The sequence below is a fragment of the Choloepus didactylus genome, chromosome 27, assembly GCF_015220235.1.
Source record: "Choloepus didactylus isolate mChoDid1 chromosome 27, mChoDid1.pri, whole genome shotgun sequence".
Lineage (NCBI taxonomy): Eukaryota > Metazoa > Chordata > Mammalia > Pilosa > Megalonychidae > Choloepus > Choloepus didactylus.
Window position 1 is genome coordinate 14,221,356 of NC_051333.1, and position 22,812 is coordinate 14,244,167.

The following is a 22,812-nucleotide window of genomic DNA, read 5'->3' on the forward strand; positions in this document are numbered from 1 at the left end:
TGAAAAATTTAAGCTCTCCCTCAAATTTGAAGGAGAGTTTTGCTGGATAAAGTATTCTTGGTTGGAAATTTTTCTCTCTCAGAATTTTAAATATGTCATGCCACTGTCTTCTCGCCTCCATGGTGGCCACTGAGTAGTCACTACTTAGTCTTACGTTGTTTCCTTTGTACGTGGTGAATTGCTTTTCTCTTGCTGCTTTCAGAACTTGCTCCTTCTCTTCAGTATTTGAGAGTCTGATCAGAATATGTCTTGGAGTGGGTTTATTTGGATTTATTCTATTTGGAGTTCGCTGGGCATTTATGCTTTGTGTATTTATATTGTGTAGAAGGTTTGGGAAGTTTTCCCCAACAATTTCTTTGAATACTCTTTCTAGACCTTTACCCTTCTCTTTCCCTTCTGGGACACCAATGAGTCTTAAATTTGGATGTTTTATTTTATCTATCATATCCTTGAGATCCATTTCAATTTTTTCGATTTTTTTCCCCATTCTTTCTTTTATTCTTTTATTTTATGTTCTGTGGTCTTCAAGGAGGCTGAGTTGTTGTTGAACTTCCTCTAGTCTTGTATTATGAGTATCCAGAGTCTTTTTAATTTGGCCTACAGTTTCTTTAATTTCCATAAGATCTTCTATTTTTTAATTTACTCTTGCAACATCTTCTTTATGGTCTTCTAGGGTCTTCTTTATGTATTTTATATCCTGTGCAATGCTCTCATTGCCTGACTCTAGTTCTTTGATTAATTGTGCCAAGTACTGTGTGTCTTCTGATCTTTTGATTTGGGTGTTTAGGTTTGGGTTCTCCATATCATCTGGTTTTATCATAAGCTTTAAGATTTTCTGTTGTTTTTGGCCTCTTGGCATTTGCTTTACTTGATCTTTAATTTGTCAGAATTGCAGCTTGTTTTTGCACTCTCTCCAACCAACCTGCAGATGTCATCCGTGAGTCGCCAATTCCCCTCAAGTCAGCTCTCCCCAACCCTGTCTTTGTGGTGTGTGGGGATCTGACCCCTGTGAGGTCCACTCAGTGCACTTAATTTGGGTGTGCTGTCATTGCCATCCGCCCCGAATGAGGGGCGTGCGTCTGAGCAGTTAGGGAGGAAGAGCAGCTTTAATAATCAAACCTCCCATATGTTCCCGGAGATTTAAGGCTGTTCTCTGCCACTGACCCAAAGTCCTTGGTATTGGCGTAGGTTCCCTGGGATTTCTGAGTGGTTCCCCTTCCCTGCTGTGCTCTTCCAGGACCTCTGCTGAGGGGGGGAGGGCTGTGCCATGTCACAAGTGCATGCCGGCCTCCAGGGAAGCCCTGGGACACCAGGCTGTGCAGGGCGTTCCCTGCGCACTTCAAAGATGGTTGAATGGGACACGTTAACTTCCCCCTTCAGCACAGCTCTGCCCTCCCAGCTCCAGGACAATCAGCCGTGGGTGTATTCAAGGCCAGTGTCCATGGCCAATATTGTGGCGTGTGAGTGGTGCTGCAGGAAAGACTCCCTGTCACACTGGGTTTCTTGGCACGGCTCTGTGCTGTGGGTTCAGCCCTGGGCAGGAGTGCCCCTGCCCGCTGGGCAGATGGCTGCAAGTCATGTGTTTTTTTCTCCTTTTTAGCCTATAATTCTTGACTGGTGTGAGGAGGTATGGCCGTGTTCCCCCAGGCTCTGGGGTCTGGTCCTGAATGGAAAGGGCCCCACCCCTTTCCTCTTGGAGAAGATAGACCCCCTAGAGGGAGGTCATTAGCATTTCAGTGGTCTCTCACTCTCTGCTTGTGCTATCTCCACCCTTCTCTGAGTCACAGCCCTGGAAACTGAAAATGGCTGGGGCTTTCTCCACTGAGCTGAAAAAGAAACAGATAGTCCCCTTCAGACCTAGTCCAAGGCGACCTTCCGGCTCTCCAAGGTCAGTTGTCACCCAAAGCCTCTGTCTATTTTTTGGGGCTTCGTACCTGTAGTGAGCAGTTCACACTTGCTACTTAAAACCCAAGTTGGAGCTCAGCTGAGCTCTATTTGCTTGCTGGGAGAGAGCTTCTCTCTGGCACCATGAGGCTTTGCAGCTCAGGCTATGGGGGAGGGGGTCTCATGACTTGGTTTTACTTACAGATTTTATGCTGTGATTGGCATTCCTCCCAATTCAGGTTGGTGTATGATGAGTGGACAGTTTCATTTGCCCCCCCACAGTTATTCTGGATCATTCATTAGTTGTTTCTGGTTTTTTGTAGTTGTTCCAGGGGGACTACTTAGCTTCCACTCCTGTCTTTGCCGCCATCTTCCCTCCAAGTCAAGACCATCCCTCCTCCACTTTTAAGGGCCCTTGTGATTATATTGAGCCTACCTGGATAATCTAGGAAAACCTCAGGAGCTGGTATGACGTTGTTATGGACCCCAGAAGAGCCATGATCTTTTAATCCACTCTTGTGGGGTGGGACCTTTTGATTGAATGTTTCCATGGAGATGTGACTTACCCAACTGTGGGTGAGACCTTTTGACTAAATTATTTCCATGGAGGTGTGAACCTTCCCATTCAAGGTGGGTCTTAATTAGATCACTGGAGTCCTTATGAGAGCTGAGAGCCCACACAGACTCAGACGCTTGGAGATGCTGGGAGATGCAGGCAGAAGGACGTTTGGAGATGCTAAGCTGTTCTGATTTGCTAATGCTGCTGGAATGCAAAACACCAGAAATGGATTGCCTTTTTTTTTTTTTTTTGAAATAAATTCAAAGTTATAAGAACAGTTGCAAAAACAATACAAACCCCATACACAGAACTCCAGCATGCCCTGAACCGCCTCCCCTGATACCCCAATCCACCAACTTTAACATGCTGTCACACCACTATTTCTTTCTCTCCCTCCCTCCCTATCATCCATCATCTATTGCTCTGTCTTCTGAACATATGAGAGCCAGCTGCACACATCCTTGAACAAACACTGTAATTCACATATACAATTCCCATGAAAAAGAACATTCTTTTATGCGGATTGGCTTTTATAAAGGGGGTTTATTTGGTTACACAGTAACAGTCTTAAGGCCATAAAGTGTCCAAGGTAAATGCATCAACAATCAGGTACCTTCACTGGACGAAGGCCAATGGTGTCCGGAAAACCTCTGTTAGCTGGGAAGGCATGTGGCTGGCGTCTGCTCCAAAGTTCTGGTTTCAAAATGGCTTTCTCCCTGGATGTTCCTCTCTTGGCTGTACCTCCTCAAAAATGTCACTCTCAGTTGCTCTTGGGGCATTTGTCCTCTCTTAGCTTCTCTGGAGCAAAAGTCTGCTTTCAAAGGCCATCTTCAAAATGTCTTTGTAAGCTGCAGCTCCTCTCTCAGCTCCTGTGCATTCTTCAAAGTGTCCCTCTTGGCTGTAGAAAGCTCATGCCTTCTGTCTAAGCTTATATAGTGCTCTAATAAACTAATCAAGGCCCAAGCTGAATGGGTGGGGCCACACTTCCATAGAAATTATCTACTCAGAATTATCACCTACAGTTGGGTGGGTGGCATCTAATGGAAACATTCAATCAAAGAATTACAATTTAATCAACTAATACATCTGCCCACACAAGATTGCATCAAACAAAGATAATGGCATTTTGGGGGACATAATACATCCAAACTGGCACATAAGCTAAGAGATGAAGCCCAGAGTTTGCCCTGGAGAAGCTAAGAGAGGACTCCCAGATGCTTTGAGAGAAACACCCCAGGAGAACCAAGCAGAGAGCTGAGAGAAGCTGAGAGAGACATTTTGGAGAAAGCTATTTTGAAACCAGAACCCAGGAGCAAAGGACCAACAGACACCAGCTACGTGCCTTCCCAGCTGACAGAGTTGTTCTGGATGCCGTCGCCACTCTTCAGTGAAGGTATCCTCTTGTTGATGCCTTAGTTTGGACGCTTTTATGGCCTTTTTTAGGGGATCATTATTCTGTCTACCACGAAGACTTAAATAAATGGAGAGAGATACTATTTTTATGAGTCATAAAATGCATATTGTTAAGATATCAATTCGTTATTGATCCAGTGCATTCCCAGTCAAAATCCCAGAAGGCTTTTTTGGGGGGACTAAATTGACAAACTGCTTCTAAAATTCAGATAGAAATGCAAAATACCTCAAATAACCCCAAAAACTTTGAAATAGAAGATCAAAGCTGGAGGACTAACACTATCTGATCTCTGGAGTTATTGAAATCTACAGTAATCAAAACAATGTGGTACTGGGATCAGGGGAACAAATAGATCAATGGAAGAGAATAGAGATCCAGAAATAAATCCACATATACTTCAACTGATTTTTTGACAAAGGTGCAGAGGCAATTCAGTGGAGAAACAATATTTTCAACAAATGGTGCTGGAAAAATTGGATATTTATATGCCTAAAAGGAACTTCAATTCATACCTGTCACCACATACAAAAGTTAACTCAAAATGGGTCATACACTAAATGTAAAACTCAAACTAAAAACCTTCTGGAGGAAGACAGAGGATCAAACTTTTGTGACCTTGGGTTGGACAAATATTTTTTTAGCTATGACACTAAAATCACAATCCATAAAAGAAATATAGCTTGAGCTTCATCAAAATCAAAAATGTTTGCTCCTCAAATGTCATTGTTAAGAGAATAAAAAGACAAACCATAGACTGGGAGAAATATTTTCCAATCACATGTCTTACAAAGGACTAGCGTCCAGAATACATTAAGAACTCTCAAATTCAATAATAAGAAAATGAACAGCCCAATTTTTAAAAATTGTTGAAAGATCTGAACAGACACGTCGTCAAAGAAGACACACATTTGAAAAATAAGCACATGAAAAGACGCATAACATACTTAGTCCTTATGGAAATGCAATTTTTAAAACTACAAAGAGATACCACTATACATTTGTTAGAATGGCTACAATTAGAAAGACCAACCATTCCAAGTATTGGTGAGGGTATGGAGCATTTGAAACTTTCACACAGTGTGAAATTGTAGAGCCATTTTGGAAAATTTGGCAGTTTCTTATAAAAGTAAACATATTCCTCCTGTGCTGGTTTGGATCTGTTATGTACCCTATAAAAGGCCATGTTCTTTTAATACAATCTTGTAGGGGGCAGACCTATTGTGGGTGGGACATTTTGATGAGATTGTTTCCATAGAGATGTGACCCTGCCCATTCAAGGTGGGTCTTAGTCCTTCTCTGGAGTCCTTTAAGACAGCTCACAGAGAAAGAGAGCTCCGAGAGGCTGAGAGAGACATTTTGGAGAGAAGTTAAGCTATGTAATCCAGTTTGCCCTTGGGAGAAGCTAAGGGAGAAGCTAAGGCAGAAGCCCAGAGACATTTTGGAGAAAGCCACTGAAACCAGAAGCTAAACCTGAGAGTGAAGGATCAGCAGAGCCAGCCGCGTGCCTTCCCATGTGACAAAGGAACCCCAGATGCCACTGGCCTTTTTTCACAGAAGGTGTTGTCCTGTTGATGCCTTAAGTGGGACATTTTCATGGCCTTAGAACTGTAAATTTGTGAACTAGTAAACCCCCAATGTAAAAGTCAATCCATTTCTGGTATGTCGCATTCTGGCAACTTGAGTAAACTGAAACACTTACAATATGACCCAGCCATTCCACTCCTAGGTATTTACCTAAGGCAAATGAGAGCACATAGCCACACAAAGATTTGTACATAAATAATTACAGCAGCTTTATTTGTAATAGCCCCACTCAAACTGGAAACCACCCAACTGGTGAATGATAAACTGTGGCGTATCTATGCAAAGGAATATTCTCAGCCATGTAAAGGAATGGACTGCTGGTACAGACAACAGCATTATAACCTCAAAATAATTATGCTGAGTGACAGAAGGCAGAAAAAGAGAGTACATCCTGTATGATCCTATTTACACAGAAAATTCTATAAAATGCCACCTAACCTCTAGTGACAAAAGCAGATCAGTGGTTGTGCAGGAAGAGGGGCTGGTGTCGGGGGAGAGAGGAGATACCAAAGGGCACAAGGAAACCTTTGGGTGTGATGATTCTGCTCGTTATCTTGATGTGGTGATGGCTTCATGGGTGTATCCCATGTTGAAACTTATTAAATTGTCCACTTTATGCACAACAGGTAGTTTATTGCATGTCGATTATGCCTCAGTAAAGCTGTTCAACATAAAAACAAATATTAACACAAACACACCTTCCTGTATCAAAGCAAGCACTTTCACGGGTGCTGGTCCCATCTGCGCCCCTGCACTCCTTTGGGGAGCACGTTGGGGCGATGGGACAGGTGTGGACACGTCGCAGCCCCCGACCTCTGCGGGTTGCTCAACCACAGGAACAGGGTGGGCAGTGCGGGCTCCCCCAGGCTCCCCGTCCCTGCGCCTTTTTTTTTTTTTTTAATCTTCATTTTATTGAGATATATTCACATACCACGCAGTCATACAAAACAAATCGTACATTCGATTGTTCACAGTACCATTACGTAGTTAGTTGTACGTTCATCACCTAAATCAATCCCTGACACCTTCATTAGCACACACACAAAAATAACAAGAATAATAATTAAAGTAAAAAAGAGCAATTGAAGTAAAAAAGAACACTGGGTACCTTTGTCTGTTTGTTTCCTTCCCCTATTTTTCTACTCATCCATCCATAAACTAGACAAAGTGGAGTGTGGTCCTTATGGCTTTCCCAATCCCATTGTCACCCCTCATAAGCTACATTTTTATACAATTGTCTTCGAGATTCATGGGTTCTGGGTTGTAGTTTGATAGTTTCAGGTATCCACCACCAGCTACCCCAATTCTTTAGAACCTAAAAAGGGTTGTCTAAAGTGTGCGTAAGAGTGCCCACCAGAGTGACCTCTCGGCTCCTTTTGGAATCTCTCTACCACTGAAGCTTATTTCATTTCCTTTCACATCCCCCTTTTGGTCAAGAAGATGTTCTCCGTCCCACAATGCCAGGTCTACATTCCTCCCCGGGAGTCATATTCCACGTTGCCAGGGAGATTCACTCCCCTGGGTGTCTGATCCCACGTAGGGGGGAGGGCAGTGATTTCACCTTTCAAGTTGGCTTAGCCAGAGAGAGAGGGCCACATCTGAGCAACAAAGAGGCATTGGGGAGGAGACTCTTAGGCACAATTATAGGGAGGCCTAGCCTCTCCTTCGCAGCAACCGTCTTCCCAAGGGTAAAACCTGTGGTAGAGGGCTCAACCCATCAAACCACCAGTCCCCTATGTCTGTGGTCATGTTAGCAACCATTGAGGTGGGGTAGGCCAATAACCCTGCATTCTCCACAGGCTCCTCAAGGGGGCACTACATATTTTTTTCCTTTTTTCTTCTTTTTTTTTTTTAACCTTTTCTTCCTTTTTAAATCAACTGTATGGAAAAAAAAAAAAAAACAAAAACCAAAAAAACAAAAAAGAATAACATACAATAAAAGAACATTTCAAAGAGACCATAACAAGGGAGTAAGAAAAAGACAACTAACCTAAGATAACTGCTTTACTTCCAACCTGTTCCTACTTTACCCCAAGAAAGTTACCTAATATAGCAACATTTCTGTGAACTTGCTCCTACTATATCCATCAGAAATTAACAGACCATAGTCATTCCTGGGCATCACCAGAACGTTAAATTTCATATCTGTTCTTCTTGGATTACGGTTCCCCCTTCCTTAATTGCTCTCTATTGCTAGTTCCCCTACATTCTACATTATAAACCATTCGTTTTACATTTTTCAAAGTTCACATTAGTGGTAGCATATAATATTTCTCTTTCTGTGCCTGGCTTATTTCACTCAGCATTATGTCTTCAAGGTTCATCCATGTTGTCATATGTTTCACGAGATCGTTCCTTCTTACTGCCGCGTAGTAGTCCATCGTGTGTATATACCACATTTTATTTATCCACTCATCTGTTGAAGGACATTTGGGTTGTTTCCATCTCTTGGCAATTGTGAATAATGCTGCTATGAACATTGGCATGCAGGTATCTGTTCGTGTCACTGCTTTCCGATCCTCCGGGTATATACCGAGAAGTGCAATCGCTGGATCGAATGGTAACTTTATTTCTAGTTTTCTAAGGAACTGCCAGACTGACTTCCAGAGTGGCTGAACCATTATACAGTCCCACCAACAATGAATAAGAGTTCCAATTTCTTCACATCCCCTCCAGCATTTGTAGTTTCCTGTTTGTTTAATGGCAGCCATTCTAATCGGTGTTAGATGGTATCTCATTGTGGTCTTAATTTGCATCTCTCTAATAGCTAGTGAAGCTGAACATTTTTTCATGTGTTTCTTGGCCATTTGTATGTCCTCTTCAGAGAACTGTCTTTTCATATCTTTTGCCCATTTTATAATTGGGCTGTCTGTACTATTGTCATTGAGTTGTAGGATTTCTTTATATATGCAAGATATCAGTCTTTTGTCAGATACATGGTTTCCAAAAATTTTTTCCCATTGAGTTGGCTGCCTCTTTACCTTTTTGAGAAATTCCTTTGAGGTGCAGAAACTTCTAAGCTTGAGGAGTTCCCATTTATCTATTTTTTCTTTTGTTGCTTGTGCTTTGGGTGTAAAGTCTAGGAAGTGGCTGCCTAACACAAGGTCTTGAAGATGTTTTCCTGCATTATCTTCTAGGAGTTTTATGGTACTTTCTTTTATATTGAGATCTTTGGTCCATTTTGAGTTAATTTTTGTGTAGGGTGTGAGGTAGGGTTCCTCTTTCATTCTTTTGGATATGGATATCCAACTCTCCCAGCCCCATTTGTTGAATAGACCATTATGACTCAGTTCAGTGACTTTGAGGGCCTTATCAAAGATCAGTCGGCCATAGATCTGAGGGTCTATCTCTGAATTCTCAATTCGATTCCATTGATCTATATGTCTATCTTTGTGCCAGTACCATGCTGTTTTGGCAACTGTGGCTTTATAATAAGCTTCAAAGTCAGGGAGTGTAAGTCCTCCCACTTCGTTTTTCTTTTTTAGAGTGTCTTTAGCAATTCGAGGCATCTTCCCTTTCCAAATAAATTTGATAACTAGCTTTTCCAAGTCTGCAAAGTAGGTTGTTGGAATTTTGATTGGGATTGCATTGCATCTGTAGATGAGTTTGGGTAGAATTGACATCTTAATGACATTTAGCCTTCCTATCCATGAACATGGAATATTTTTCCATCTTTTAAGGTCCCCTTCTATTTCTTTTTTTTTTTTTTTTTTTTTATTACAATTTTTCTTGATTTATTAGGAGAAAAACTGCCTCCTTCAAGCATTATCTTATATACTTCATATATAAGATTCTCAAATATCTAAGAAACCCAACTCACATCCTGAATGCTTACTTTCCAAATGAAATAGTAACCAATTAGGCTAGCTATATATGCACATGTGAATAATAATCATTTTCCACTGGCATTCCATTAAAACACACATATATACATATACACATTACATACACACACCCCTCACATGATTAAGGCAAAAATCAAAATTCTTATTTTTCATTCTCTCTTCAGTCTAAGTTTTTCTTTTGCTTACGGCAGTTTGTGATATAGTTTAGGGACCTACATAAAACTGAGTGAAGAAGAAAATGTTTTTATTAATCACAACATGAAACTGACATGACATCCTATTAGAATAGAACAAGGATAAATAATGCTGCTAAGAATTTATATTTCTCTTATCCTTTTCAGAGGAAAAGATTACATGTTACAACTCTTACTGACCTTAAGGACTGATTTCAGTAAAACCATTTTGGTCTTTTTAAAAAAGTAAACAGCAATTAACATGTATCTTCAAACTGTACTAAGTAGTTAGAAAGACAACTATAAAATCTCTAATGATAACAACTGGCAGGATTAGGGCTGTTTTGTTAAACATTAACAAATGTTAATCTCTTTTAGCTGTTATATCAATGCACCTTTTTCACTGGTAAGGCAATTGCTTGCTGTGGGTGTCGATAAGTTTCTCTTAAGTAACAGATAATTGATCAAGATTAAAGTGAGTTTTGTTTCCAATTTTGCTGTCTTTTGGAGCAGAAACAAATAACTTTGTCTTGTGAACACAGAGAGGCAAATATTGTGAAATACAGCTGTTGTAATCTTCTAACAGCTAAACTAACAATTAAATGGAACAACGAATCATTTTTATGAATAACTCTTTGAAATAATTCTTTGAAAATTATGAATAATTTTTATGAATAATTCTTTGATTTTTTAAAATAACGAGGCTTTTGAATAAATTCTCAAAATTAGCTTTCCATTTTGGTATATGACCTAATAAACCTAACACATTTGATCTATATTTTGATCTACAGTTTAGTAATTTCTTCTATCAACTACACTTTGCCCTTAATAAGGGTTAGAGTTGTGGTTTCAAACAATTTCTACATATAATACATTTTTTTTTTTTTTAATCATCATTTTATTGAGATATATTCACATACCACGCAGTCATACAAAACAAATTGTACTTTCGATTGTTTACAGTACCATTACATAGTTGTACATTCATCACCTAAATCAATCCCTGACACCTTCATTAGCACACACACAAAAATAACAAGAATAATAATTAGAGTGAAAAACAGCAATTGAAGTAAAAAAGAACACTGGGAACCTTTGTCTGTTTGTTTGCTTCCCCTACTTTTCTACACATCCATCCATAAACTAGACAAAGTGGAGTTTGGTCCTTATGGCATTCCCAATCCCACTGTCACCCCTCATAAGCTACATTTTTATACAACTGTCTTCGAGATTCATGGGTTCTGGGTTGTAGTTTAATAGTTTCAGGTATCCACCACCAGCTACCCCAATTCTTTAGAACTTAAAAAAGGTTGTCTAAAGTGTGCGTAAGAGTGCCCACCAGAGTGATCTCTCGGCTCGTTTTGGAATCTCTCTGCCACTGAAGCTTATTTCATTTCCTTTCACATCCCCCTTTTGGTCAAGAAGATGTTCTCCATCCCACGATGCCGGGTCTACATTCCTCCCCGGGAGTCATATTCCACGTTGCCAGGGAGATTCACTTCCCTGGGTGTCTGATCCCACGTAGGGGGGAGGGCAGTGATTTCACCTTTCAAGTTGGCTTAGCCAGAGAGAGAGGGCCACATCTGAGCAACAAAGAGGCATTCAGGAGGAGACTCTTAGGCACAAATACAGGGAGGCCTAGCCTCTCCTTTGCAGCAACCGTCTTCCCAAGGGTAAAACTTATGGTAGAGGGCTCAACCCATCAAACCACCAGTCCCCTATGTCTGTGGTCATGTTAGCAACCATGAAGGTGGGGTAGGCAAATACCCCTGCATTCTCCACAGGCTCCTCAAGGGGGCACTACATCTTTTTTTTTTTTTTTTTCCTTGTTTGTCTTTTTTCTTTTCTTTTCTTTTTTTTTTAACTTTCCCTTCTTTTTTAAATCAACTGTATGAAAAAAAAAGTTAAAAAGAAAACAAACATACAATAAAAGAACATTTCAAAGAGACCACAACAAGGGAGTAAGAAAAAGACAACTAACCTAAGATAACTGCTTAACTTCCAACATGTTCCTACTTTACCCCAAGAAAGTTACATAATATAGCAACATTTCAGTGAACTTGTTCCTACTACATCCATCAGAAATTAACAGACCATAGTCATTTCTGGGCATCCCCAGAACGTTAAATAGCTTATCTGTTCTTCTTGGATTATTGTTCCCCCTTCCTTAATTGCTCTCTACTGCTAGTTCCCCTACATTCTACATTATAAACCATTTGTTTTTACATTTTTCAAAGTTCACATTAGTGGTAGCATATAATATTTCTCTTTTTGTGCCTGGCTTATTTCGCTCAGCATTATGTCTTCAAGGTTCATCCATGTTGTCATATGTTTCACGAGATCGTTCCTTCTTACTGCCGCGTAGTATTCCATCGTGTGTATATACCACATTTTATTTATCCACTCATCTGTTGAAGGACATTTGGGTTGTTTCCATCTCTTGGCAATTGTGAATAATGCTGCTATGAACATTGGCGTGCAGATATCTGTTCGTGTCACTGCTTTCCGATCTTCCGGGTATATACCGAGAAGTGCAATCGCTGGATCGAATGGTAGCTCTATATCTAGTTTTCTAAGGAACTGCCAGACTGACTTCCAGAGTGGCTGAACCATTATACAGTCCCACCAACAATGAATAAGAGTTCCAATTTCTCCACATCCCCTCCAGCATTTGTAGTTTCCTGTTTGTTTAATGGCAGCCATTCTAACCGGTGTTAGATGGTATCTCATTGTGGTCTTAATTTGCATCTCTCTAATAGCTAGTGAAGCTGAACATTTTTTCATGTGTTTCTTGGCCATTTGTATTTCCTCTTCAGAGAACTGTCTTTTCATATCTTTTGCCCATTTTATAATTGGGCTGTCTGTACTATTGTCATTGAGTTGTAGGATTTCTTTGTATATGCAAGATATCAGTCTTTTGTCAGATACATGGTTTCCAAAAATTTTTTCCCATTGAGTTGGCTGCCTCTTTACCTTTTTGAGAAATTCCTTTGAGGTGCAGAAACTTCTAAGCTTGAGGAGTTCCCATTTATCTATTTTCTCTTTTGTTGCTTGTGCTTTGGGTGTAAAGTCTAGGAAGTGGCCTCCTAATACAAGGTCTTGAAGATGTTTTCCTACATTATCTTCTAGGAGTTTTATGGTACTTTCTTTTATATTGAGATCTTTGGTCCATTTTGAGTTAATTTTTGTGTAGGGGGTGAGGTAGGGGTCCTCTTTCATTCTTTTGGATATGGATATCCAACTCTCCCAGCCCCATTTGTTGAAAAGACCATTATGGCTCAGTTCGGTGACTTTGGGGGCCTTATCAAAGATCAGTCGGCCATAGATCTGAGGGTCTATCTCTGAATTCTCAATTCGATTCCATTGATCTATATGTCTATCTTTGTGCCAGTACCATGCTGTTTTGGCAACTGTGGCTTTATAATAAGCTTCAAAGTCAGGGAGTGTAAGTCCTCCCACTTCGTTTTTCTTTTTTAGAGTGTCTTTAGCAATTCGAGGCATCTTCCCTTTCCAAATAAATTTGATAACTAGCTTTTCCAAGTCTGCAAAGTAGGTTGTTGGAATTTTGATTGGGATTGCATTGAATCTGTAGATGAGTTTGGGTAGAATTGACATCTTAATGACATTTAGCCTTCCTATCCATGAACATGGAATATTTTTCCATCTTTTAAGGTCCCCTTCTATTTCTTTTAGTAGAGTTATGTAGTTTTCTTTGTATAGGTCTTTTACATCTTTGGTTAAGTTTATTCCTAGGTACTTGATTTTTTTAGTTGCTATTGAAAATGGTATCTTTTTCTTGAGTGTCTCTTCAGTTTGTTCATTTCTAGCATATAGAAACATTACTGACTTATGTGCATTAATCTTGTATCCTGCTACTTTGCTAAATTTGTTTATTAGCTCTAGTAGGTGTATCGTCGATTTCTCAGGGTTTTCTAGATATAAGATCATATCATCTGCAAACAATGACAGTTTTACTTCTTCTTTTCCAATTTGGATGCCTTTTATTTCTTTGTCTTGCCGGATTGCCCTGGCTAGCACTTCCAGCACAATGTTGAATAACAGTGGTGACAGCGGGCATCCTTGTCTTGTTCCTGATCTTAGAGGGAAGGCTTTCAGTCTCTCACCATTGAGTACTATGCTGGCTGTGGGTTTTTCATAAATGCTCTTTATCATGTTGAGGAAGTTTCCTTCAATTCCTACCTTTTGAAGTGTTTTTATCAAAAAGGGATGTTGGATTTTGTCAAATGCTTTTTCAGCATCTATTGAGATGATCAATTGATTTTTCCCTTTCGAGTTTTTAATGTGTTGTAATACATTGATTGTTTTTCTTATGTTGAACCATCCTTGCATGCCTGGAATGAACCCCACTTGGTCATGGTGTATGATTTTTTTAATGTGTCTTTGGATTCGATTTGCAAGTATTTTGTTGAGGATTTTTGCATCTATATTCATTAGGGAGATTGGCCGGTAGTTTTCCTTTTTTGTAGCATCTTTGCCTGGTTTTGGTATTAGATTGATGTTAGCTTCATAAAATGAGTTAGGTAGTGTTCCATTTTTTTCAATGTTTTGAAAGAGTTTGAGTAAGATTGGTGTCAGTTCTTTCTGGAAAGTTTGGTAGAATTCCCCTGTGAAGCCATCTGGCCCTGGGCATTTATTTGTGGGAAGATTTTTGATGACTGATTGGATCTCTTTGCTTGTGATGGGTTGGTTGAGGTCTTCTATTTCTTCTCTGGTCAGTCTAGGTTGTTCATATGTTTCCAGGAAATTGTCCATTTCTTCTACATTATCCAGTTTGTTGCCATACAGTTGTTCATAATATCCTGTTATAATTTTTTTAATTTCTTCAGGATCTGCAGTTATGTTACCTTTTTCATTCATTATTTTGTTTATATGGGTCTTCTCTCTTTTTGATTTTGTCAGTCTAGCTAGGGGCTTGTCAATCTTGTTGATCTTCTCAAAGAACCAACTTTTGGTGATATTTATCCTCTCTATTGTTTTTTTGTTCTCTATGTCATTTATTTCTGCTTTAATCCTTGTTATTTCTTTTCTTGTACTTGGTTTAGGACTGGTTTGCTGTTCATTTTCTAGCTTCTTCAGTTGATCCATTAGTTCTTTGATTTTGGCTCTTTCTTCCTTTTTAATATATGCGTTTAGTGCTATAAATTTCCCCCTTAGCACTGCTTTTGCTGCATCCCATAGGTTTTGGTATATTGTGTTCTCATTTTCATTCGTCTCTATATATTTAGCAATTTCTCTTGCTATTTCTTCTTTAACCCACTGATTGTTTAGGAGTGTGTTGTTTAACCTCCAGGTATTTGTGAATTTTCTAAGTCTCTGATGGTTATTGACTTCTAATTGTATTCCATTGTGGTCAGAGAATGTGCTTTGAATAATTTCAATCTTTTTAAATTTATTGAGGCTTGTTTTATGTCCCAGCATATGATCTATTCTGGAGAATGTTCCGTGAGCACTAGAAAAGTATGTGTATCCTGGTGATTTGGGATGTAATGTCCTGTAGATGTCTGTTAAATCTAATTCATTTATCAGATTGTTTAGGTTTTCAATTTCCTTATTGGTCTTCTGTCTGGTTGATCTATCTATAGGAGAGAGTGATGTGTTGAAGTCTCCCACAATTATTGTGGAAACATCAATTGCTTCCTTTAGTTTTGCCAATGTTTCTCTCATGTATTTTGTGGCACCTTGATTGGGTGCATAGACATTTACGATTGTTATTTCTTCTTGCTGAATTGCCCCTTTTATTAGTATGTAGTGGCCTTCTTTGTCTCTCAAAACATCCCTGCATTTGAAGTCTATTTTATCTGAGATTAATGTTGCTACACCTGCTTTCTTTTGGCTGTAGCTTGCATGAAATATTTTTTTCCATCCTTTCACTTTCAGTTTCTTTGTGTCCCTGTGTCTAAGATGAGTCTCTTGTATGCAACATATTGATGGTTCATTTTTTTTGATCCATTCTGCGAATCTATATCTTTTAATTGGGGAGTTTAATCCATTTACATTCAACGTTAAAACCGTGAAGGCATTTCTTGAATCGGCCATCTTATCCTTTGGATTATGTTTGCCATATTTTTCCCTCTCTCTATTAATATCCTTTATTGTACCCATACCGAATCTCTTTAGTACTGAACCTTTCTCCAGGTCTCTCTGTCCTGTCTTTGTTTCTCTGTCTGTAGGGCTCCCTTTAGTATCTCCAGTAGGGCAGGTCTCTTGTTAGCAAATTCTCTCAGCATTTCTTTGTCTGTGAAAAATTTAAGCTCTCCCTCAAATTTGAAGGAGAGCTTTGCTGGATAAAGTATTCTTGGCTGGAAATTCCTCTCACTCAGAATTTTAAATATATCGTGCCACTGCCTTCTTGCCTCCATGGTGGCTGCTGAGTAGTCACTACTTAGTCTTATGCTGTTTCCTTTGTATGTGGTGAATTGCTTTTCTCTTGCTGCTTTCAGAACTTGCTCCTTCTCTTCTATGTTTGACAGTGTGATCAGTATATGTCTCGGAGTGGGTTTTTTTGGATTTATTCTATTTGGAGTTCGCTGAGCATTTATGATTTGTGTATTTATGTTGTTTAGAAGATTTGGGAAGTTTTCCCCAACAATTTCTTTGAATACTCTTCCTAGACCTTTACCCTTTTCTTCCCCTTCTGGGACACCAATGAGTCTTATATTCGGACGTTTCATATTATCTATCATATCCCTGAGGTCCATTTCGAGTTTTTCAATTTTTTTCCCCATTCTTTCTTTTATGCTTTCATTTTCCATTCTGTCATCTTCCAGGTCACTGATTCGTTGTTCAACTTCCTCTAGTCTTGTACTATGAGTGTCCAGAATCTTTTTAATTTGGTCAACAGTTTCTTTAATTTCCATAAGATCATCCATTTTTTTATTTAGTCTTGCAATGTCTTCTTTATGCTCTTCTAGGGTCTTCTTGATTTCCTTCATATCCCGTACTAGGGTCTCATTGTTCATCTTTAGTTCTTTGAGTAGCTGCTCTAGGTGGTATGTCTCTTCTGGTCTTTTGATTTGGGTGCTTGGGCTTGGGTTATCCATATCGTCTGGTTTTTTCATATGCTTTATAATTTTCTGTTGTTTTTGGCCTTGTGGCATTTGCTGAACTTGATAGGGTTCTTTTAGGGTTTGTAGACCAGTTGAAGTCCTTATCTCTAATTTATCAGATCTACAGCTTCGTGGAGTACACTTTCTCTAACTAACCATCAGGTGGCGTCCACGAGCCACCTGTTCTCCACAAGCCAGATCTCCCCTGCTTAGCCTTTTTGGTGAGTGGGGGAGTGAGTCTTGTGGGGCCCAATTGGTGTACCAAGCTTGCGTGTGTAGTTGGTGTTGCCTGCCCTGTATGTGGGGCGTGTTTCTGGGCAGTCGGGGAGGGGGGGTGGCCCTAACAATCAAATCTCCCTGATGATCCTAGAGTTTTAAAGCTGCTGCAATAGTCTAATCCTTCAGTTCAGTCCTGCCACAGTTTGTCTCTGCCACTGACCCACAAGTCTTTGGTATTGGCGTATGGCTCCTGAGACTTGCAAGTGGGCCCCTCTTCCAGGCTGTGCACCCCGGGTCCTCTGTTGAGGGATGACTGTGCTATGTCACAGGTGAGTGCCGTCCCCCCAGGGCAGTTCTGGGCTGCTGGGCTGTGTAGGGAGGCTCCCAGTCTGCTCAAATGATGGCTGAATGGGGCTTTGTTAATTCACACTGCTCCACCTTCCCATCTCTGGGACCTTCAGCTGAGGTTGCAGGGAAGGCTAATGTCCACGCCCAGTTTTGTGGTGTGTGCCTGTTATTTGAAGCACTTCCGTCACACTGGGTTGTCTGGGGCAGCTCTGGGCTATGGGGCTGGCGATGGGCAGGAGTGTTTCCTGTCCACCAGGATGGTGGCTGTGAGCGGACACCCCCCTTTTCTTGGGAAGTTGTGTTGTTTAGTGAATTTTCTCAGCCACTGGAATATTGCCTTTTGTCTCAGAGCTCTCTTAGTTCTGCTCTTGACTTGACGTGCCCAAATTTCAATTCTTTGAAGCTTTCTGTATTGAGCTTCTTAGAGTAATTGTTTTAGAAAAAGCAAAAAGGATTTAAAAAAAAAAAAAAAAAAAAAACGGCCCTCCTCAGAGATCTAATGGGTTATTGAAATGCTAATAGACAAAGCAACCAGGGCCATTAAGGAAAGATGCACAGGGGAGAGAGATCAGCTTTGCTTCGGGATTTGCATATGCGCCTCGAGGCCTGATCTCCGCCCTTCCCCTTTCTGTGTTCACCAGAACTCCAAAAATCCTCTGCTTTTATTTTGGAGTTTTTCGTGTTGTTTTTTTTTCTATGTCTGTCTCCTCTCTGCTGGGCTGGCTGCTCTCAGAGTCTCTGGTGTCTGGTCTCAGTCTATCTATGGTTAGAGTTTGAATTAGTAGAATGAGTTTCCGATAAGAGCAGCCACTGCAATTCTCCCTTCTCCTTCCCGGAGCTGACAGCCCCTCCTCCCCCGGGACTGAGCCTGGCAGGGAGGGGCGCGGGTCCCCTGGCCGCAAAAACTTACAGATTTCGCTGATCTCAGCAGTTCCACGTTTTCATGAGTGTTGTATGAAGTATGCCCAAAGACAGATTGCTCTGTGGTGTCCAGTCTACGCAGTTCCTGGCTTTTTACCTACTTTCCTGGAGGAGTAACTAAAACATACAGCTCACCAGTCTGCCATCTTGCCCCGCCTACCAATACATTTTTAAATAAGCTTCCATTTCACTGAACTGAGGTTCTTTTTTTTTTTTCACTTATGTGCCTAAGGTAATTTGAGCATATGCATACATACACTTGCATATATGTGTGTGCATATATATGTGTTTTTTTAGTTTTTAAGTTTCTTTTACCATTAGAATAAAACTAGACTATAAAGAGAACTCTGAGGAACAGCATGAGCAGTGAGAAATCCTTCTCTAGGTTTAAGAAGGCAGGTACAGTTCGTTGAAGGATGTGATGAGGCTGTAGTAAGTCTTTTCATCATCTGTTAATCCTGTGTTGCCAGGTCTCACCACTACAGCTACATGCACATCTGCTTCCTCGGCAGCACTGGCCTCTAGAGTAACGTCTGTCAGAAACAGGATGTTGTTGGTTGAGCATCCAATGCTGTCTGCGATCTTTCGGTAACTCTCACTCTCCACTTTGTGTCCGATCTTGGTATCAAAGTGACCATCGACAAGTTCAAGAATATCTCCCTCTGTAGAGTGCCCAAATAGTAGTTTCTGTGCCTCTACACTCCCTGAAGAATAGATATAGACCTTCATTCCAGCCTCTCTCCATTTCTTGACTGCTGGAACTACATCTTCAAAGAACTCTGCTTTCATGCGCCCTGCTGTGAATGCCGCCTTCCACATGTGGCCCTGCAGTTGCTTCAATGCCGTGGTCTTTCGGTCCAGAGACATCTGCCAGCACACATTATCTACCACAGCTTGGATCATCTGTTGCAGGTCATCCACCCCATTTCCAGATCCTGCAGGGATTGGAACAGCCCCATCCAGATGGATATCCTCTTCAGCCTGTTTCCTCAAAAGACTGACGTCCTGCTGGCACTCCTCTTCTTCCCAATGTGTCTGCAGATACTCTTTAACATTTTCTTTGATGTATGGAAATAAAATGTCCTTCACGAAAGCAATCGGGGTTGTGGTACCTTCGATATCTAACAGGATCGCAGTGACTTCGGCGGGCACCGAAAGCACGACCATTTCCCTGCCGGATGCTACTACCGAATCAGCCCACTGGTAGGGAGGGCGGAGGGTGGCGGCGGCGGCGGCGGCGGTTGCTCGCCCAGAACCGACCTGAGCGTCCGACAGCCCAGCGAGGACCTCGGAGCCGACAACTGCGTGTGGAGAAGAGGCCACCTCCGTGCACCTGGAAGTAGAGAAAGAGGCTGCCTTCTATTTCTTTTAGTAGAGTTATGTAGTTTTCTTTGTATAGGTCTTTTACATCTTTGGTTAAGTTTATTCCTAGGTACTTGATTTTTTTAGTTGCTATTGAAAATGGTATCTTTTTCTTGAGTGTCTCTTCAGTTTGTTCATTTCTAGCATATAGAAACATTACTGACTTATGTGCATTAATCTTGTATCCCGCTACTTTGCTAAATTTGTTGATTAGCTCTAGTAGCTGTATCGTTGATTTCTCAGGGTTTTCTAGATATAAGATCATATCATCTGCAAACAATGACAGTTTTACTTCTTCTTTTCCAATTTGGATGCCTTTTATTTCTTTGTCTTGCCGGATTGCCCTGGCTAGCACTTCCAGCACAATGTTGAATAACAGTGGTGACAGCGGGCATCCTTGTCTTGTTCCTGATCTTAGAGGGAAGGCTTTCAGTCTCTCACCATTGAGTACTATGCTGGCTGTGGGTTTTTCATATATTCTCTTTATCATGTTGAGGAAGTTTCCTTCAATTCCTACCTTTTGAAGTGTTTTTATCAAAAAGGGATGTTGGATTTTGTCGAATGCTTTTTCAGCATCTATTGAGATGATCATTTGATTTTTCCCTTTTGAATTTTTAATGTGTTGTAATACATTGATTGATTTTCTTATGTTGAACCATCCTTGCATGCCTGGAATGAACCCCACTTGGTCATGGTGTATGATTTTTTTAATGTGTCTTTGGATTTTATTTGCAAGTATTTTGTTGAGGATTTTTGCATCTATATTCATTAGGGAGATTGGCCGGTAGCTTTCCTTTTTTGTAGCATCTTTGCCTGGCTTTGGTATTAGATTGATGTTAGCTTCATAAAATGAGTTAGGTAGTATTCCATTTTCTTCAATGTTTTGAAAGAGTTTGAGTAAGATTGGTGTCAGTTCTTTCTGGAAAGTTTGGTAGAATTCCCCTGTGAAGCCATCTGGCCCTGGGCATTTATTTGTGGGAAGATTTTTGATGACTGATTGGATCTCTTTGCTTGTGATGGGTTGATTGAGGTCTTCTATTTCTTCTCTGGTCAGTCTAGGTTGTTCATATGTTTCCAGGAAATTGTCCATTTCCTCTACATTATCCAGTTTGTTGCCATACAGTTGTTCATAGTATCCGCTTATAATTTTTTTAATTTCTTCAGGATCTGCAGTTACGTACCTTTTTCATTCATTATTTTGTTTATATGGTCTTCTCTCTTTTTGATTTTGTCAGTCTAGCTAGGGGCTTGTCAATCTTGTTGATCTTCTCAAAGAACCAACTTTTGGTGATATTTATCCTCTCTATTGTTTTTTTGTTCTCTATGTCATTTATTTCTGCTTTAATCCTTGTTATTTCCTTTCTTCTACTTGGTTTAGGATTGGTTTGCTGTTCATTTTCTAGCTTCTTCAGTTGATCCATTAGTTCTTTGATTTTGGCTCTTTCTTCCTTTTTAATATATGCATTTAGTGCTATAAATTTCCCCCTCAGCACTGCTTTTGCTGCATCCCATAGGTTTTGGTATGTTGTGTTCTCATTTTCATTCGTCTCTATATATTTAGCAATTTCTCTTGCTATTTCTTCTTTAACCCACTGATTGTTTAGGAGTGTGTTGTTTAACCTCCAGGTATTTGTGAATTTTCTAAGTCTCTGATGGTTATTGACTTCTAATTGTATTCCATTGTGGTCAGAGAATGTGCTTTGAATAATTTCAAACTTTTTAAATTTACTGAGGCTTGTTTTATGTCCCAGCATATGATCTATTCTGGAGAAAGTTCCGTGAGCACTAGAAAAGTATGTGTATCCTGGTGATTTGGGATGTAATGTCCTGTATATGTCTGTTAAATCTAATTCATTTATCAGATTGTTTAGGTTTTCAATTTCCTTATTGGTCCTCTGTCTGGTTGATCTATGTATAGGAGAGGGTGATGTGTTGAAGTCTCCCACAATTATTGTGGAAACATCAATTGCTTCCTTTAGTTTTGCCAGTGTTTCTCTCATGTATTTTTTGGCACCTTGATTGGGTGCATAGACATTTACGATTGTTATTTCTTCTTGTTGAATTGCCCCTTTTATTAGTATGTAGTGGCCTTCTTTGTCTCTCAAAACATCCCTGCATTTAAAGTCTATTTTATCTGAGATTAATATTGCTACACCTGCTTTCTTTTGGCTGTAGCTTGCATGAAATATTTTTTTCCATCCTTTCACTTTCAATTTCTTTGTGTCCCTGTGTCTAAGATGAGTCTCTTGTATGCAACATATTGATGGTTCATTTTTTTTGATCCATTCTGCAAATCTATATCTTTTAATTGGGGAGTTTAATCCATTTACATTCAACGTTATAACCGTGAAGGCATTTCTTGAATCAGCCATCTTATCCTTTGGTTTATGTTTGTCATATATATTTTTCCCCTGTCTCTATTAATATCCTTTATTGTACCATACCGAATCTCTTTAGTACTGAACCTTTCTCCAAGTTTCTCTGTCCTTTCTTTGTTTCTCTGTCTGTAGGGCTCCCTTTAGTATCTCCAGTAGGGCAGGTCTCTTGTTAGCAAATTCTCTCAGCATTTGTTTGTGAAAAATTTAAGCTCTCCCTCGAATTTGAAGGAGAGCTTTGCTGGATAAAGTATTCTTGGTTGGAAATTTTTCTCACTCAGAATTTTAAATATATCGTGCCACTGCCTTCTTGCCTCCATGGTGGCTGCTGAGTAGTCACTACTTAGTCTTATGCTGTTTCCTTTGTATGTGGTGAATTGCTTTTCTCTTGCTGCTTTCAGAACTTGCTCCCTCTCTTCCGTGTTTGACAGTGTGATCAGAATATGTCTCAGAGTGGGTTTATTTGGATTTATTCTATTTGGAGTTCGCTGAGCATTTATGATTTGTGTATTTATGTTGTTTAGAAGATTTGGGAAGTTTTCCCAACAATTTCGTTGAATACTCTTCCTAGACCTTTACCCTTTTTTCCCCTTCTGGAACACCAATGAGTCTTATATTAGGACGTTTTATATTATCTATCATATCCCTGAGGTCCGTTTCAATTTTTTCAATTTTTTCCCCATTCTTTCTTTTATGCTTTCATTTTCCATTCTGTCATCTTCCAGGTCACTGATTCATTATTCAACTTCCTCTAGTCTTGTACTATAAGTGTTCAGAATCTTTTTAATTTGGTCAACAGTTTCTTTAATTTCCATAAGATCATCTATTTTTTTATTTAGTCTTGTAATGTCTTCTTTATGCTCTTCTAGGGTCTTCCTGATATCCTTTGTATTCTGTACTATGGTCTCATTGTTCATCTTTAGTTCTTTGAGTAGCTGCTCTAGGTGCTGTGTCTCCTCTGATCTTTTGATTTGGGTGCTTGGGCTTGGGTTATCCATATCGTCTGTTTTTTTTCATATGCTTTATAATTTTCTGTTGTTTTTGGCCTCTTGGCATTTGCT

The 22,812-nt window shown here is 40.0% G+C and overlaps 1 protein-coding gene across 2 annotated transcripts; it reads right to left on the reverse strand.

Annotated features, from left to right (window-relative positions):
- Window positions 1-18,204: 18,204 nt before the first annotated feature.
- LOC119521467 (enolase-phosphatase E1-like) lies at window positions 18,205-19,357 on the reverse strand. Of its 2 annotated transcripts, XM_037819786.1 has the most exons (2): window positions 19,275-19,357; window positions 18,205-19,097 (listed from the first exon to the last, which is right to left on the reverse strand). In XM_037819786.1, the coding sequence occupies exon 2, from the start codon at window positions 18,915-18,917 to the stop codon at window positions 18,402-18,404; it is 516 nt and encodes a 171-aa protein (XP_037675714.1). In that variant the 5' UTR covers window positions 18,918-19,097; window positions 19,275-19,357; the 3' UTR covers window positions 18,205-18,401. The 2 variants fall into 2 exon arrangements, with proteins under 2 accessions (XP_037675714.1, XP_037675713.1); XM_037819785.1 differs by lacking the exon at window positions 19,275-19,357 and having other exon boundaries at window positions 18,205-19,240.
- Between the last annotated feature and the right edge of the window lie 3,455 nt (window positions 19,358-22,812).